This window comes from Marmota monax, unplaced genomic scaffold (assembly GCF_021218885.2).
Source record: "Marmota monax isolate L192 unplaced genomic scaffold, Marmota_monax_Labrador192_F-V1.1 WCK01_AAM20220418_F8-fsc00171, whole genome shotgun sequence".
NCBI lineage: Eukaryota > Metazoa > Chordata > Mammalia > Rodentia > Sciuridae > Marmota > Marmota monax.
Genome location: NW_026694658.1, coordinates 1498147 through 1514115, shown reverse-complemented (window position 1 = coordinate 1514115; position 15969 = coordinate 1498147). Strand labels below are relative to the sequence as shown.

At 33.9% G+C, this 15969-nt stretch overlaps 1 protein-coding gene across 1 annotated transcript in view; it reads left to right on the top strand.

Annotated features, from left to right (window-relative positions):
• Appbp2 (amyloid beta precursor protein binding protein 2) overlaps positions 1-15969 on the top strand; it is a 53433-nt gene that overhangs the window by 28409 nt on the left and 9055 nt on the right. Inside the window, exons 5-10 of the mRNA XM_046423227.2 lie at positions 6055-6223; positions 9045-9134; positions 10723-10790; positions 11429-11534; positions 11814-11938; positions 14684-14769. Coding sequence (XP_046279183.1) covers positions 6055-6223; positions 9045-9134; positions 10723-10790; positions 11429-11534; positions 11814-11938; positions 14684-14769 — 644 coding nt within the window. The remainder of the gene's footprint in view (positions 1-6054; positions 6224-9044; positions 9135-10722; positions 10791-11428; positions 11535-11813; positions 11939-14683; positions 14770-15969) is intronic.

The window sequence follows — 15969 nt, the reverse complement described above, 5'->3', positions numbered from 1 at the left end:
TAGATTTCAGCATTATGAACCAGAATGTGAATCTGTATATCTCTTTGCTTTTTCATAGGGTTTATTCAACAAACATTTATTGAAGATTTATGTGCTAGGAATTGTGCTAGGCAATGGGTTCTAGGAAACTCAAGAAATATATATATATTAGTTGTAGGTTTAAATTTTATTTATTTATTTTTTATGTGGTGCTGAGGATCAAACCTAGTGCCTCACGCATGCTAGGCAAGCCCTGTACCTCTGAGCCACAACCCCAGCCCACTCAATGTTTTTTTTTTCTCTTTTATTTTTTTCATTATATTGGTGATTGAACTCAGGTGTGCCCTACCACTGAGCTGATGAGTTAGCAAAGCCAAACCCCTTCAGAGCTAGAATATAGTCTAGATATTAAATCCATTGTTGATTTAAGCTAAAATTGAGTATAGCGCTTTTTCTTTCTTTTTTTTTTTTTGGTACTGAGGATTGAGCTCAGGGATGCTTAACCACTGAGCCATATCCCCAGCCCTTTTTTATATTTTATTTAGAGACAGGATGTCACTGAGTTGCTAAGTACCTCACTAAGTTGTTGAGGCTGGCTTTGAACTCAGAATCCTCCAGCCTCAGCCTCCCAAGCTGTTGGGATTACAGGCGTATGCTACAACACCTGACTTTTTTTTTTTTTCCTCCAGTCTTTTAAGGATGTTATTGTCCTGTTTATATAGTTACCTGTGTAATGGAAACATTCAAATCCTGAAGTTAGCTTTTTAATTTGCAATCTTAGTTATAAATAAGTTGGAAGCTTATAATTGCCCATATGTCTGTTAGAAGTACTATATGATAAATTATAGGGATATTTGTGTGCAGAAACTATGAAGGGATTAGTGTTTGGGTTTATAATCTGTAGTACTGATGAAAATAATCTTTCTGTCATCTGCCTTTTTCTGCCTATTTTATCTTTTTAAGAATAGGAGATAAGACTATCTCATAGTGGTGTGGGAAGTTAAATATTTCTATGTGTATGAACTAGTTTATTAGGAATAGAAAAGCTATTAACATTTTTTTTCTCATGTGCTTGATTTTTATTCACAGGATCAGAAGATCTATTCCATCCAGATAACCTAATTTTTCTAATTTTTAAGGCTTTTGTATAAATTTTACTTTAGCCTAACACACTGGGTTAGTTTTCTTGCAGGACCTGAGCACTTTCTCTCCTTCCTTGTTTGTCATTTCTAGCAAGTAGCTCACATCTTTAGGGTTGCAAGTTGTTTTCTCTCTCAGGAGAAAAAGGAAGGGCAGAAGGCTCATTCCAGCTGAGTCTGCTTTTTTCTTTCTCCTTCCTTCCTTTGCTTACCTGTTTCTTAAACAGGAAAGCTAGGATTCATTATAGTCTTTAGCCCATGTAAGGTGTTCTAGGGAGTAAAACATTTTTAATTGTGCATATAGCTACCTTGAATGAATTCAGGGTCTGCATTAAGAAAGAAAGGAAAGAGGATAGTGAATAGGTAGCTAAAAATACAGTAAATAATATCTTTGGAACAAGCACATGGAAATTAGAATGTTGTCTAGACTAAGAAACAATAGCATTTATAGTTTCAGCTTACTGTCTGTGTACTAGGACAAGTGAGTTTGTACTTACAAATTAGAAATTTCAGAGCTGGGGTTGTAGCTGAGTGGTAGTGCACTTGACTAGCATGTGTGAGGCACTGGGTTTGATCCCTAGCACCATATAAAAACAAATAAAATAAAGGAATTATGTCCTTCTACAACTAAAAGTTATATGGATATTAAAAAATATTTTTTGAAAGAAATTTCAAAATAAAAATTTGCCTCTACACAACTATACTAGCCAAATTCTTCATCAATATAAGTATATGTAATATAGTTAGTATGTAGTATATAATCATCTACTGAATATTAATTTAAAAAAAAAGATTACACTTTGCTAATTTAGATGTGTTTAAGGCATGGGAAAATTTGGGGTTTTAATTGACCATGTGTTTAGTTGAATTGGAAAAGAAATGTTTTTCAGAACAGATACTAATGGAATCCTTTGGTAAATCTCAGGGTTTTTGAGCTTGATGCAAGAGTAAAGTGTGTTCTTCAATTTAATATTATAAAGTCAGTTTCTAATCTAAGGCTGGCATTGAAACATAGAGCAAATGTCAGAGAGCCTTCTTGGTCTTTCTGTAGTTAAACTTGGTACCATTTTTTTTTTTTTTTTAGTAGTTTTTTTTTTTTATTCCTTTGAAACTCTGCCTATTTCCCTTTACTCGTTTTTGTTGTAGTTTTTTGTTCATACATGTCTATTGCCAAACAAATTTTAAAATACAGAAACTAGTAACTATTAATAAAATAAATGTTGTACATAATCTCATTGCCCAGAAACAATCAGACTTACTATGCTATTATTCCCTTAGTATACAAAAGTAGTTGGTTCTAAGACCCCCATGGATACCAAAAATATTTTTGGATGCAAAATGAAATTACTTTGTATTAGGCATATATGATAGCCTATTTCTTTAAGCATACATTTGGGAGAATAGAGAAGTAACAGCATTATAAATGTCTCATCTTGGTGGGGAAAGTAGGAATGGGCATCATTATTTAATGTCCAAATACCAGTTTTGAGCGGAGGGAGCATGGGTTAGAAGGATTAGAAACTTGATCAACTGATATAAGGAAAGAAAATATAGACATGACTAAGTATGATATATAAAAATAAGATGAAAAGATTATAAGCATTTATAATGATTATTATAATACATGTAAATCTTCTTAGTTCCTCAAATTGCCAAAAGGGCTAAAATAAAATCTAGCCATATATTGTTAAGAGGAGACACACCAAAACAATAATGTTGGCAATGAAGAATTCAGGATAAAAACAAAAGGGATTTAGTTGGTACAAAAGGGATATTGATAATAGATTGTGTAATTCACAAATAGCAGTGCATCCTCAAAATACAAAGCATTTGATAAAATGATAATACAGTGTTACCAGGCGTGGTGGCACACATCTGAAATCCCAGCTGCTCTGGAGGCTGAGACAGGAGGGTCAGGAGTTCAAAGACAGCCTCAACAAAGGCGAGGTGCTAAGCAACTCAGTGAGACCCTGTCTCTAAGTAAAATACAAAATAGGGCTGGGGATGTGGCTCAGTTTTAAACGCCTCTAAATTCAATCCCTAGTTTGAACTCAAAAAAGGAGGAAGAAAAAAAAAAAAGATGATACACCATTGAGTGCAGATTAATGCAGAATTCATGGAGATTATCAAGGAAATAAGTTCTTTCCATCTTCCTGTTGTCTGTTGTGAGTCTGTTGTTTTGGGCTAGCTCTCCAATGCCAGGTATCAAGTACAGATTCTACATTGTCCATAAAAAGAAATACTCCCTTCCCAAGCACTATTTTTCTTTGAAGATAAGGAACCATCCAATTGAGTTACCCATTAGTTTTACAAGTTTACTTGGCTCTGACTTGTAAAAAAGATACTTGAAATTTTAGAATAACCTTAGAATATTATTTTGTATAAGGGTTTTATTCTTTTTGAAATGAAGATAACTGTGGTGATTATTGGCACTATACTATAGTATGTATACACCACCTATTGATTAAATGTCTTTCTAATCAATAGTCCTTAGCTTTTTTTGAAGTTGTTCTGTTTCCCTGTGAAAGAAATGATAGAGGAGAAAAAATTGAATTTTTCTCATTTTGGGTTATTAACCTGTTAATATTTTTGGTGTAGCTAAAAAAAGAAAAATCTTAAGTTTCTACTTGTGATACCCCTGAAGAATGCTTCCCAACCTTTCCGTACTTGTTCCCTTCCTTCTCCCCCCGACCCCCCCCCCCTTTTTTTTTTTGGTGCTGGGAATCAAAGCTAGGATCTTGTGCATGCTAGGTTAAGTGCTCTATCACTGAGCTACACTCAGCTCACTTGGATTTCTTTCCTTTTTTTTCTTTTGTGTATGTGAGGTGCGGGGTTGGAGGGGATACTGGGAATTGAACCCAGGTATGATCTACTATTGAGCTATATTCCTAGCCAATTTTATTTTTTATTTTTCATTACATTGTCCAAGCTAGTCTTAAACTTGGAGTTCTCTTGACTCAGCCTCTCCAGGAGCTAGGATTAGGCAGGTGTGACCATACCCATGACTATTTCTTCTAAATTTATGTTCCTATGCTTACAATCCAACCCATCCATCACTCCTAAATGTTTACCCAAGCCAAATGAACCCAGGGGTGTTTTACTGCTGAGCTGTAACCCCAGCCTCTTTTATTTTTTTGAGACAGGGTCTCACTAAGCAGGGTAACATTAAGCCTGTAATTCTCCTGCTTCAGAAAGAAACACTGGGATTACAGGTTTGTGCCTCTGAACCTGTCATTTGGCTTTCATTTAAAATATCTTTTATACTTTCGTTCCTTTTCAAGCTGAGCATCAGAAATTTGCATTAGCCTAATACAAAGAAAATAATATTGCCCTGACATAATGTTCAAGCCATCATTATAATAAGATATATTTATTTAGTCCTAACATTGTGCTCATGTGTTATATAGATGTACAGTCTATTGCTATTTAGACTTTATTCTGATCTAAAGTGTTTTAGTATTCTTGAATATCATTAAGTTGATTGATGGGCTGTACAGTTACTTTATGTAAAGAACACTGTATTTTCTGCCACCAAGGATAAAGGTTAGCAGTAACTGATATACTGCTATTTCCCATAAAATAAGCAAAAATGAGCATTCATGAAATCAGTGACCAAGTATTATGCAAATATACTAAAATAAGAATGAAAAGTAATGGTGGGTAATGGTATCTCAGGCTGATTTTTATTTCCTTCATTATTTTCCTTTCCTTTCCTTGACCCTCCACCCCAATATTGAGAATTGAACCCAGGAGTGCTCTACCATTGAGAACTATATCCCCAGTCCTTTTTATTTTTATTTTGAGACAGGCGTCTCAAAGTTGCCTAGGCTGGCCTTGAACTTGGGATACTCCTGCCTCTGCCTTCTGAAATAGCTGGGATTACAGGTGTGTGCCATCACATCTGGTCTATTGTCCAAATTTCTTTCTTGGGGATTGAACCAAGGACTTTGTGCATGAGAGGCAAGCACTTTACCAACTGAGCTATATCCCTGGCCCTCTTTTTTTTTTAATACCTGGAACTGAACTTAGGGACCCTCAGCCCCTGAGCCACATTCCCAGCCCTATTTTGTATTTTATTTAGAGACAGGATCTCACTGAGTTACTTAGCATCTCTGTTTTGCTGAGGCTGACTGTGAACTCGAGATCCTCTTGCCTCAGCCTTCTGAGCCACTGGGATTACAGGTGTGTACCACCACACCTGGCTATTTTCAGATTTCTTATACTGAAACTATTACTTTTGGATTTGGAACCAAAAAAGTAAAATTTTTTTTTTATATATATAGCACATGCTGAGTACACAAAGTGTACACAATACTTAGAGAAGAGAAGAAATCAAAATTGGATCAGGTTAATTATGTGAAGTTTCTTGGAAGAACATGTATTCTACTTTTTTTGTTGTTGTTGTTTATTCTGGTGCTGGGAATTGAACTCAGGCACTTAACCAATGAGCCACATCCCCAGCCCTATTTTGTATTTTTTATTTAGAGACAGAGTCTCACTGAATTGCTTAGCACCTCGCTGTTGCTGAGGCTGGCTTTAAACTTGTGATCCTCCTGTCAGCCTCCCAAGCTGATGGTATTACAGGTGTGCGCCACCACATCTGGCCTGTATGTACTTTTTATGGGCCTTAATTAACCCTAGTCTGGGCCAATTTTTTTCTGATGTTGCCTCATTTCTTTCATCTATCTTCAGTTATTTAAGCATTACATAGTAATTATAAGTTATCAGGGGGCTGGGGATGTGGCTCAGGCGGTAGCGCGCTCGCCTGGCATACGTACGGCCCGGGTTCAATCCTCAGCACCACATACAAACAAAGATATTGTGTCCGCTGAAAAGTAAAAAATAAATATTAAAATTAAAAAAAATAAATAAATAAGTTATCAGGTTATATGTGCTGGAATACCAGAAATAAAGGACAGTTATTTGTGTTTTACAGGTTGCTTCATGTACGAAATGGAAACTGCAAATATCATTTGGGTGAAGAAACATTCAAGTTAGCTCAGACATATATGGATAAACTGTCAAAACATGGCCAGCAAGCAAACAAAGCTGCACTCTATGGGGAACTGTGTGCACTCCTATTTGCAAAAAGTCATTATGATGAGGTAAGTGTTTTGAGGTATATGTCAGTGTGACCAATAATTGCCCATAAAACGGATAAATCAAATAGTCTTCTCATATGCTTTATAAATCTCAGTTTCACATATTAAGTTTACTTAAAGCAAGTACACATTTGTAATACTTAAGATAATATTAAAGAAGTATTTATCAAATGGATTTCTTTAAAATTTTTTATTTAGTTGTTGATGGACCTTTATCTATGTATTTATTTATTTATTTATATGTAGCGTTGAGAATTGAACCCAGTGCCCCACACATGCTAGGCAAGCTCTCTACCACTGAGCCACACAGTCCCAGCCCCGTGTGTGTGTGTGTGTGTGTGTGTGTGTGTGTGTAAAATTCATTTGACAGGGGTGGGGTTGTGGCTCAGTGGTAGAGGGCTTGCCTAGCATGTGTGATATGTGAGGCACTGGGTTCGATTCTCACCACCACATATAAGCAAATAAATAAAGGTCATCAATAACTAATAAAAATATTTAAAATAAATAAATGTGTGTGTGTGTGTGTGTACAATTCAGGGCCTTTTTTTTATTTTTTAATTTAACCAAGTATTTCTCTGCCTAAATTGTTTTAGTGATATCCTCTGGTAAGTAAACCTTAATAGATGTTTTTGATTAGATGTGTAGTTCTGGGTGAACTCTCATAACTTGGAAGCTAGATTTTTATTTATGCCTTATAGCATTGCTTTTCTCCTTCCTCCTCCTCATGAATAAGATTGCTTCATTCCTAGTTTTATACTATTAAATTAATGCTTTGGTGATAATAAATACATAGTTGACTAGTGTGCTTTGCTGCTTGGTTGCTTTATTTTATGGGACAATATCATAATTATTTCATGCTATCAGTCATCATTTAGCTTTCATATTTTAAAATTATCCCTATAATTATTTTTGTCCTATTCCAAGTATATATGCCATATTTAAAGGGAAATTACAATTAGCAGTGATACCAGAAAATTATAGAATAGTTGAAAAAGGATGTTTGTGCCTTTTTAATATTTATGTAAGAATACTAAGACTGACATGTAAAAATCTAAAATCCATATCAGTGTGCCTATAGTTTTTCAGGAAATAAGTGTATGTGTAATTTTTTGATGTTGAGATCCTGTGTCTGCTAAATTTGTTCTGTGGGTGGATTGTTTTATTGCCCCTTATGTGCAATGAGTGATGCATAATTGTTTATCAACTTAGATGTAGGGCTTGGCCCCTTTTTCTAATTCTCACACACCAGAAAACAGCTCCATTCACAGAAGATCTTTGTGCAGATACTTGACTTCATGGAAAATGAGAGTGAGGTTAACAATAGATATTAAGTAATACCTGTCTTTAAAAGTTCTTAGATGCTGAGCTGGGGTTGTAGCTCAGTGGTAGAGCGCTTGCCTAGCATGTGTGAGGCACTGGGTTTGATTCTCGGCACCACATATAAATAAATAAAATGACAACTAAAAAAAAATTAAAAAACAAAAATAAAAAACAACAGTTCTTAGATGCACCAACATCTTTTTATGTTTGCATAGAAACTCAGCCATCTCTGCTTCCTCTTTCATCATTTCCTTTCTTTTCTTTTTTCCCTCATACTGCTTTCTAGAACACTGTAGTCATGTCCCCCACCTCACCCCCCATCCCCCACCCCTACCTCTTACATAGAGTAGTTTGTATTGTGCCATTCTTTACTCAGGTGCCTTTTATTTACCAGTTTCCATTTTCTTTCCTTTTAGGCCATTACTACTTAATTGACAGTTATTTCTTTGGGTTTAGTAGTTTAAATGATGCCTTACTCTTGATCTTTGCAGCTCTTAGCACATTCATGAGGAATGTTTAAGTTTGTTGTTGTTTCTTGGATAATTTGACAGTGTATTCTTTTATAAATAAACTTTTCATTGCTGTCTTCAAGAAACTGTGCATATCTTGAGGATATAGTGTGATGAATTATCACCAAATTCTTATTAGTCACAATAGGGTAGGCTGTCTGGAGTCAATATCAATCCCAAAATAACAGTGGTTTGTAACAATAAAAGTTTGTTGTTTTGTTTATACTTGGAATGACTACAGCTGCACTTAACAGTAGGCTTACATTTTGTTCAAGACCCACTATGGTTTATTTAGGACATCTATCTGGAATATTAAAAATCTTGGAGCAGAGAACAAGAAGGACTGCTTATTCTGTCGATTGAATGTATAACATAAAGTACAGGCACTTTATGAACAATAGCTAGCACAACATAAGCATTTTAACTAAACAGGCAATTAAGGTTTTTTTCCCCTGGTACTAGGTATTGAACCCATGGGAGCTTTACCACTGAATTATATCCCCAACCCTCTTTATTTTGAGACAGGTCTTTTTTAAATTACTAAGGCTGGGGCATGCCACCGTGGCTGATCAGGATATAAAATAATAAGTGTTATAATAGGGGAAGTATAAAATACAAGAAACAGACTAGGACTGAAACCTGAAAGACAAGTTAGGTGTGTTAAAGAGTTAGAGGAAGAGACAATGTATTCTAAGGCAGAGGAAATATGTATAAGGACTTCTGGGCAAAAGAGCACATGCCTCTCATTTCTTGAACATATGTCATATATCTGCAAGGTCTGATTCAGAAAACCTGTACATAATTAAGAGTAAAAATAATGTAACATTCATACTTTCAAGAAAATAAAGACTCACAAAACTTTTTAAGTGTAAGTATTTGGTGTGTTATTTATGTACTTGATAGCTTATTGGAAAAATCTGCAATCATTTTGTTAAGTACTCTCAATTGAATTATCAAATTGTTCTGTTTTCTTCTAAAAATTTTTTGTTTTTTAGGCATACAAATGGTGCATTGAAGCAATGAAAGAGATTACAGCAGGCTTACCAGTTAAAGTTGTGGTTGATGTTTTGAGACAAGCATCTAAGGTGAATATCATTTTAAAATTATTAAATGAATTGTAGGATTTAAATTTGTTTTAGTTAACTTACTATTTTACATCTTAGTTATTGTATACTGTATATACTACCAAGATCTAAATTCTAAGTTTCTGTGCCAGGTTTTAGAAACCTGGTATTTAAGCCAAACTATCTTACATGGACTTTAATTACTTTTCTTTTTTCAAGAAAATTGTGATATAATTCGTTTTAATAACTGTTTCAGTTCACTGAAGTACAGATTATGGTATTTTGGGGTTATTCTGATTTGAGTTCTTGGTTTTTTTAAGTCTGTGGAGTAATCTGAATTCTTTAGGCCAAAACTATATGGGCTATAATCACTTTTCTCCTTAAGGATAACCTAGTATTAAGTGTTTTACTCTAATATTGCACTCTCATAGCAAGACACCTTGCTATACTTGACCTAGTAGATAGGTTTGTTTGTTTTTTTTTAATCTTTCTGTAGTTTCTTCTTATTCTGTAAACAAATGCATTAATTCTTTCACCACTTAGTAGCATTTAAAAATTATTGCATTGGAATCTGAGGATGTAGTTCATTGGTAGAGTACTTACCAAGTATGCATAAGGTGGGGGAGGGTAAAAATTACTGCTTTGGTTCACTGAAGCCTTAAAGCATTAATGTACTTTTTTGCATATAGTCTTTCTAGAAGTTTCTCAAATTTGAATATTCCACTTTCATCAGTTTGGCTTATGGAAATTCAGTTGGAAAAAAATATTACAAAATTATGGATCCTAGAAGACTGCAATATTTTTGCAAATATTAAATCACTTATTTTGGAGCAAGTAAATGGCAGCATAAATATTCAGGTTATCATCAGCATTATAAAAGGGATCTTAGTATGTTTTTAATTATGTAAAAACATCAAATATTCAGTTAACATAAAGACAGTAAATATGTAAGATTTATATTCCTATATGCAAATGGTATTTAGAGTTTCAAAACTACTGACAATCCTCATGGTTGAAAATATTTTGAGAAATAATAGAAAAACTTGAAAATCTGTGTATTTAAAAATTATTAGTTGAGTCTAAGGCATACCACCCTAAATACTCCCCATCTCATCTGATATCTTAAGGTGAGGGTTGGGCCTAGGTTGCACTTACATGGGAGAGCACCTGGAATATCAGGTGCTGTAGACTTAGGAAAAAATATATTACAGGAAAACTATGAAAGATCATTGTAAGCCACTCCAGAACTGGGATTAGTACTTTAAGGTACCTTTCTAAGTACCTTAGAAAATACTACAGTAAGCCCTCCTCCTACTATTTTATTTTAATAATAAGGAAGGTAGTTATACCAGCTTTGTTAGGAAACTTTGTCATGGTTTTGCACTGAAAATGGCTGGAAAAATTTTAAACTTTATGTTTTTTTTAGGTTATATGCAGATCTGTTTATAATAGTTTATAAATAACTTGGAAATAAAAAAATTACAAATAGAATCTTTCTGTTTGAAGATTTTTTTTCTTACTACTATAACTAAAATATATAAACTATATTTATTTTAGCACACTAATGAACTGTTTAAAAGGTAACAATTTTTCATTTTATCATCTTTAGGCTTGTGTAGTAAAACGTGAATTTAAGAAGGCAGAACAATTAATTAAACATGCAGTGTATTTGGCACGGTAGGTGGTGGTTATTTCAAATGTCATTTTATTTATTTATTTTTATTGATTTTTTTCTTTTAAAAAGCCAGCAGAATGCATTATAAATTTTATTACATGTATACTGCACAATTTTTCATTTCTCTGGCTGTATATAAAGTATGTTGACAACAATTCGTGTATTCATACATATACTTTGGATGATGTTGTGTATCACATTCCACCATTATTGCTGATCCCCTGCTCCCTTCCTTTCCCTCCCACCCATCTGCCCTATCTAGAATTCATCAATTCCTCCCTACCCCACTATGAGTCAGCCTCCTTATATCAGAGAAAACATTCGGCATTTGTTTTTTGGGGATTGGGTAACTTCACTTAGCATTATCTTCTCTAGCGCCATCATTTACCTGCAAATGCCATGATTTTATTCTCTTTTATTGCTCAGTAAAATTCCATTGTGTATATATGTCACATTTTTTAATCCATTTATCCACTGAAGGGCATCTGTGTTGGTTCCACTGTTTAGCTATTGTGAATTGTGCTGCTATAAATATTGATGTGGCTGTGTCCCTGTAGTATGTTGTTTTTAAGTCTTTTACAAATGTCATTTTGAATTGTTACTCTCCATTATATACTAATAGTTTTTCATCTTTTTATAGGGATCATTTTGGATCCAAACACCCAAAATATTCTGATACACTGCTAGATTATGGGTTCTACTTACTCAATGTAGATAATATCTGTCAGTCTGTTGCAATTTATCAGGTATGTTGATGGTTCTTTTTTCTTTTCACCCTAAATTGACTTGCCGACTTGTGTTTGTTCATGGTATATAAATCACTATTTCAAAATAAACTCTTTGAGCCCTGCCTTCCTTTTATAGAGCACTCATTAATTTACTATTACATAGAAGGCTTAAAAACTAATATTTTAGAAATTAAATTTATGAGATTGGGTATATAAAATATTAAAATGTTTAATTTAAGATAGGTGGTATTTTCTAAAGGCTGACAATATTATTAAATATTTTTATTACTTTTTCAGGCAGCCCTTGATATTCGACAGTCAGTGTTTGGTGGCAAAAATATCCATGTAGCAACTGCACATGAAGACTTGGCTTATTCTTCTTATGTTCACCAGTATAGCTCTGGAAAATTTGACAATGCGCTGTAAGTTCCACATTCCTTCTCAGTAAATTAGTAAATACCATTTTTTGTTTGTTTTATTTTTTTCCTCAATACAATAGTACTTAATTTAGTTTATGGATTAAATTTCTCTCTCGGAGCTTTAAGAAGATGCCTAAAATGTTTCTTAAGTTATTTTAAAATCATACCAATTTATAAGCTATTCATTTAGACTCTATAGTTTAATATTGAGACATTTTTATAAAGAAAATGATTTATCTTTTGATTATTTTCTTAAATAATTTTTCTTTTGAGTAATACAGCAGCCTGTGGCTAAATATTAGACCATTTTAATAACCTAAAAACATCTTGCTTAAAGCACACAGAAATATTGAATAAAATATTACAGTCATCTCTTAAAATGTGTAACTGAGCTTGCAAGAATGAGGATAAATCCTTAATCAATAATGGACATTAAAAATTCAATGGCACAAACTATGGTGTAAACCATTTAGGGGTGGTAGGAAAGCTTAGAAATTTCTGTAACTGGCTGTTGAGTTAGACATGAAACCCTCACATGAAGCCAGGATCAAGAGTATACCCTCAGGCATAGGGTTATGGCTTAGCGGTAGAGCGCTCATGTGGCACGTGTGAGGCCCGGGTTTAATCCTCAGCACCATGTAAAAAAAATAAAGGTATTGACAACTACAACTAAAAAATAAATATTTAAAAAAACAAACAAGAGTATACCTCAAGAAAAGGACAAATGGGAAGGAAAAATTACCCCACAGCAGAGACATGACAAGGAAACATTATCTGAGCTTGGGCTCACAGTAAACTAAAGGAGTGCCACAGAGGAATGTATTAACTACAGATTATATCACTTTGGAGACTGGGGATTATGTATGCAGGAACCTACAGACTGAGAAAAACACTGAAGAGCACTGTGAAGCTGCTAGTTCTCTTGGGATATCTTCTGGGAGAAAACCCAAAACACTTACAAGTATGTCATAGATATAGCTCTACCTAAAGTGAAGTCACCATCAAAAATTACAAAATACATAAGGAAACATTTTTCTATGAGTGAGGGTCAACAAACATAATGATTGGAACCCTTTGAACTTGAGTCAAAATATTATGAAGTATGTATTCTTTAATGATTAAAGATATAAAATGGGTTAGCAAACTGTGGCCTGCAGGCAAAATAAAATTTTACTGGAATGTAGCCCTACTCATTCATTTATTCATCTGTTTTCTATGAATGCTTTCATACCACAACAACAGAGTTAGATAGTTAGGACAAAGAATGTGTGGCCAACACAACCTAAAATATTTACTATCTGGCCCCTTAAAAGTTTGCCAACCCTGGGCTGGGGATGTGGCTCAATGGGTAAACACCCCTGGGTTCAATCCCCAGTACCAAAAAAAAAAATAAAAAGTTTGCCAATCTTAATATTAAAAAAAAAAAAAAAATCAGTAATATTTTGGAGGGAAAATAAAGATTGTGTTTACTTTTTTCCCCCAAGTTGGGTCTTGCTATGTTGCCCAGGCTGGCTTGGGACTCCCAGGCTTAAGCCACTCTGCCTTAGCCTTCAGAAGACTAGGACTACAAGTACTCAGTTTAGATTTCAAAATAAAATAACTGATACTATAGCGCAGTTGACCCCTTGAAAATTTTGTGCTAAGTGACAGAAGCTTGTCAAAAAGGATCACATCTTGTATAATTCCATTTATATGAAATGTCCAGAATAGGCAAATCCATAAAGACAGAAAGTAAATCAATGTTACTTAGGCTGGGAGTTGGAGGGAAATGGGGAGTGACTACTAATGGACCTGGGTTTCTTTTGACGTGATGAAAATATTTCTAAAATTGATTATGGTGATGGCTGTATAATGGAATATATTTTAAAAATCACTGAGTTACACATTTATTTAAATAGGTGAATAACTTGTTATGTAAATTAAATCTTCATAAGGAAAAGATCTATTATAAAAAAATAAAATGAATAGCTAGAAATGGAAAATAATCATCGACATTAAAACTCAGTAGACAAGGCTGGGATTGTGGCTCAGTGGGAGAGAGCTGAGCAGCACGGGCAGGACCTGGGTTCGATCCTTAGCACCACAAAAATAAAGGCATTGTGTTGTGTCCATCTACACCTAAAAAATAAATATTAAAAAAAAAAAAAACTCAGTAAACAGGTTAAACATCAGGTTTAATTACGAGAAAGAGATAATTAGTGAATTGAAGATAGGTTTGAGAAATTTTAGAATTACTAGAAATAGAGATAGGAGGCTTAGAGTTGTTTGAAAATTGGCAGATAAAATGGACAAATAGCTTACCTTTTATTTGGTGAGATGGAACATAAAACAAGTAACCAAGCATGTCAGATAAGAATACTTTGTAAAGAATAAAGAAGACTGAGTTTAGAGAATGATAGTAGATTATTTTTAGGGAGATTTATGTAGTCTATTCTGGAAAGGCCTATTCAATGAGAGTGAGCCATGTGAATATTCAGGGGAAGAGCATTGCAGAGAGAGGGTAAATCACATGCAAGGGTGAGACTATGCTTTGCATGCTAGGAATCATGTAGGCCTGTGTGGATGGAGGGGTAACAGAGTTAAAAGCTTAGTCCACAATAGATTGAAAATGTGAAACAAACAAAAAATTGATTATTTACCATAGTTTTATAAGTACTTTCTATCAGTATTATAGCATGATTTTTTTTAAATGCTTAAATCATTTGTAACTAAAAAGAAATGCCAGACTATTATTTATCTGTATTGCAGATTTCATGCAGAAAGAGCTATTGGTATCATTACCCACATCCTACCCGAAGATCATCTTCTTTTGGCTTCTTCAAAGAGGGTGAAAGGTACCCTTTGTAATCCAGTCTCAGATAATTTTAGAATGATAATGTGTGGCATAAAATAGGGGTGTTTATTTTCTCAGAGGTAGTAGAATTAAACTGTATCTCCGTATTTCTAAAATAACCAATTCTGTCAACTCCACAGTTTCCAGTGGTTCTTGGTGAAAGATTGTTCACTTCTCTCATATAATATTATTAAGGTGCCTTTTTCCTGTCTCTCCTTTCTTTATTCCTTCCTTTCTTTCTTGCATGCAAGAAATTAATACAAGCATTTCTTATGAGAATAATGAGTTACACAATGATTACATAGTCATGAGTAAAATACTGAAGATGGGTTTATGGGTTTTGTAGCTTTAGCTTTATAGAGGATAGAGGAGGGTATTTTTTAAGTACTAGGGATTGGGGGATTGAACATGGTAGGCAAATTATACCTCAGGAACTACTTTTTTTTTTTTTTTTTTTTTTTTGATTAATTGCTGAGACTGGCTTTGAACTTGGGATCTTCCTGCCTCTACCTCCTGAGTTTCTGGGATTATAGGGATATACCACCTGCACCCAGCCCACCAAAGATGTTTGATTTAATGCATTTATTTTGCTAACATGTTGGTCATCGTTAGGGTGATTTCATGCATTTTGGATAAATTTTACCTTGTTTCTGGAACTGGACTTTTTCTTCCTTGAGCTTGACAGTTAAGTTACTCAAATACATGAAAATTTCAAAAATTAAAAGCAAGTTTAAAAAAAAGAAAAGTTACCTGAAACCCTACCATTTCTGAATCAACATTTTGATGGATGTTATTTCAGCTTTTTTCTTTAAATAAGATAATTAAGTGAATAAGTATTTCTTTTAGTTTTATAACCTGCTTTTTTCACCTAATGCATTATGAAAGTTTTTCCATTTGAATATATGTTGCTGTTTACCCTTTTTTCTAGAAGTGTATTTAACCTCACCTCTGTTACTGACCCTTTGTATCTTTAACATTTTGTTGTTCAATATTGCTACAGTGAGGTAAATCTTTTACCCACCTTTGTGTAGACAGTTTTTCAAGAAATGAAATTGATACAGGTGTGTGTGTGTGTGTTTTCTATGTATGTGTGTGTGTGTGTACATATTTTTTTTCAAGATTTTAGATGGAATTTTAAATTTTTGAATGCAGCTTTGAAAATAAAATATCTTCTGGCCTGACTTAGTGGTCAAGTAAAGTA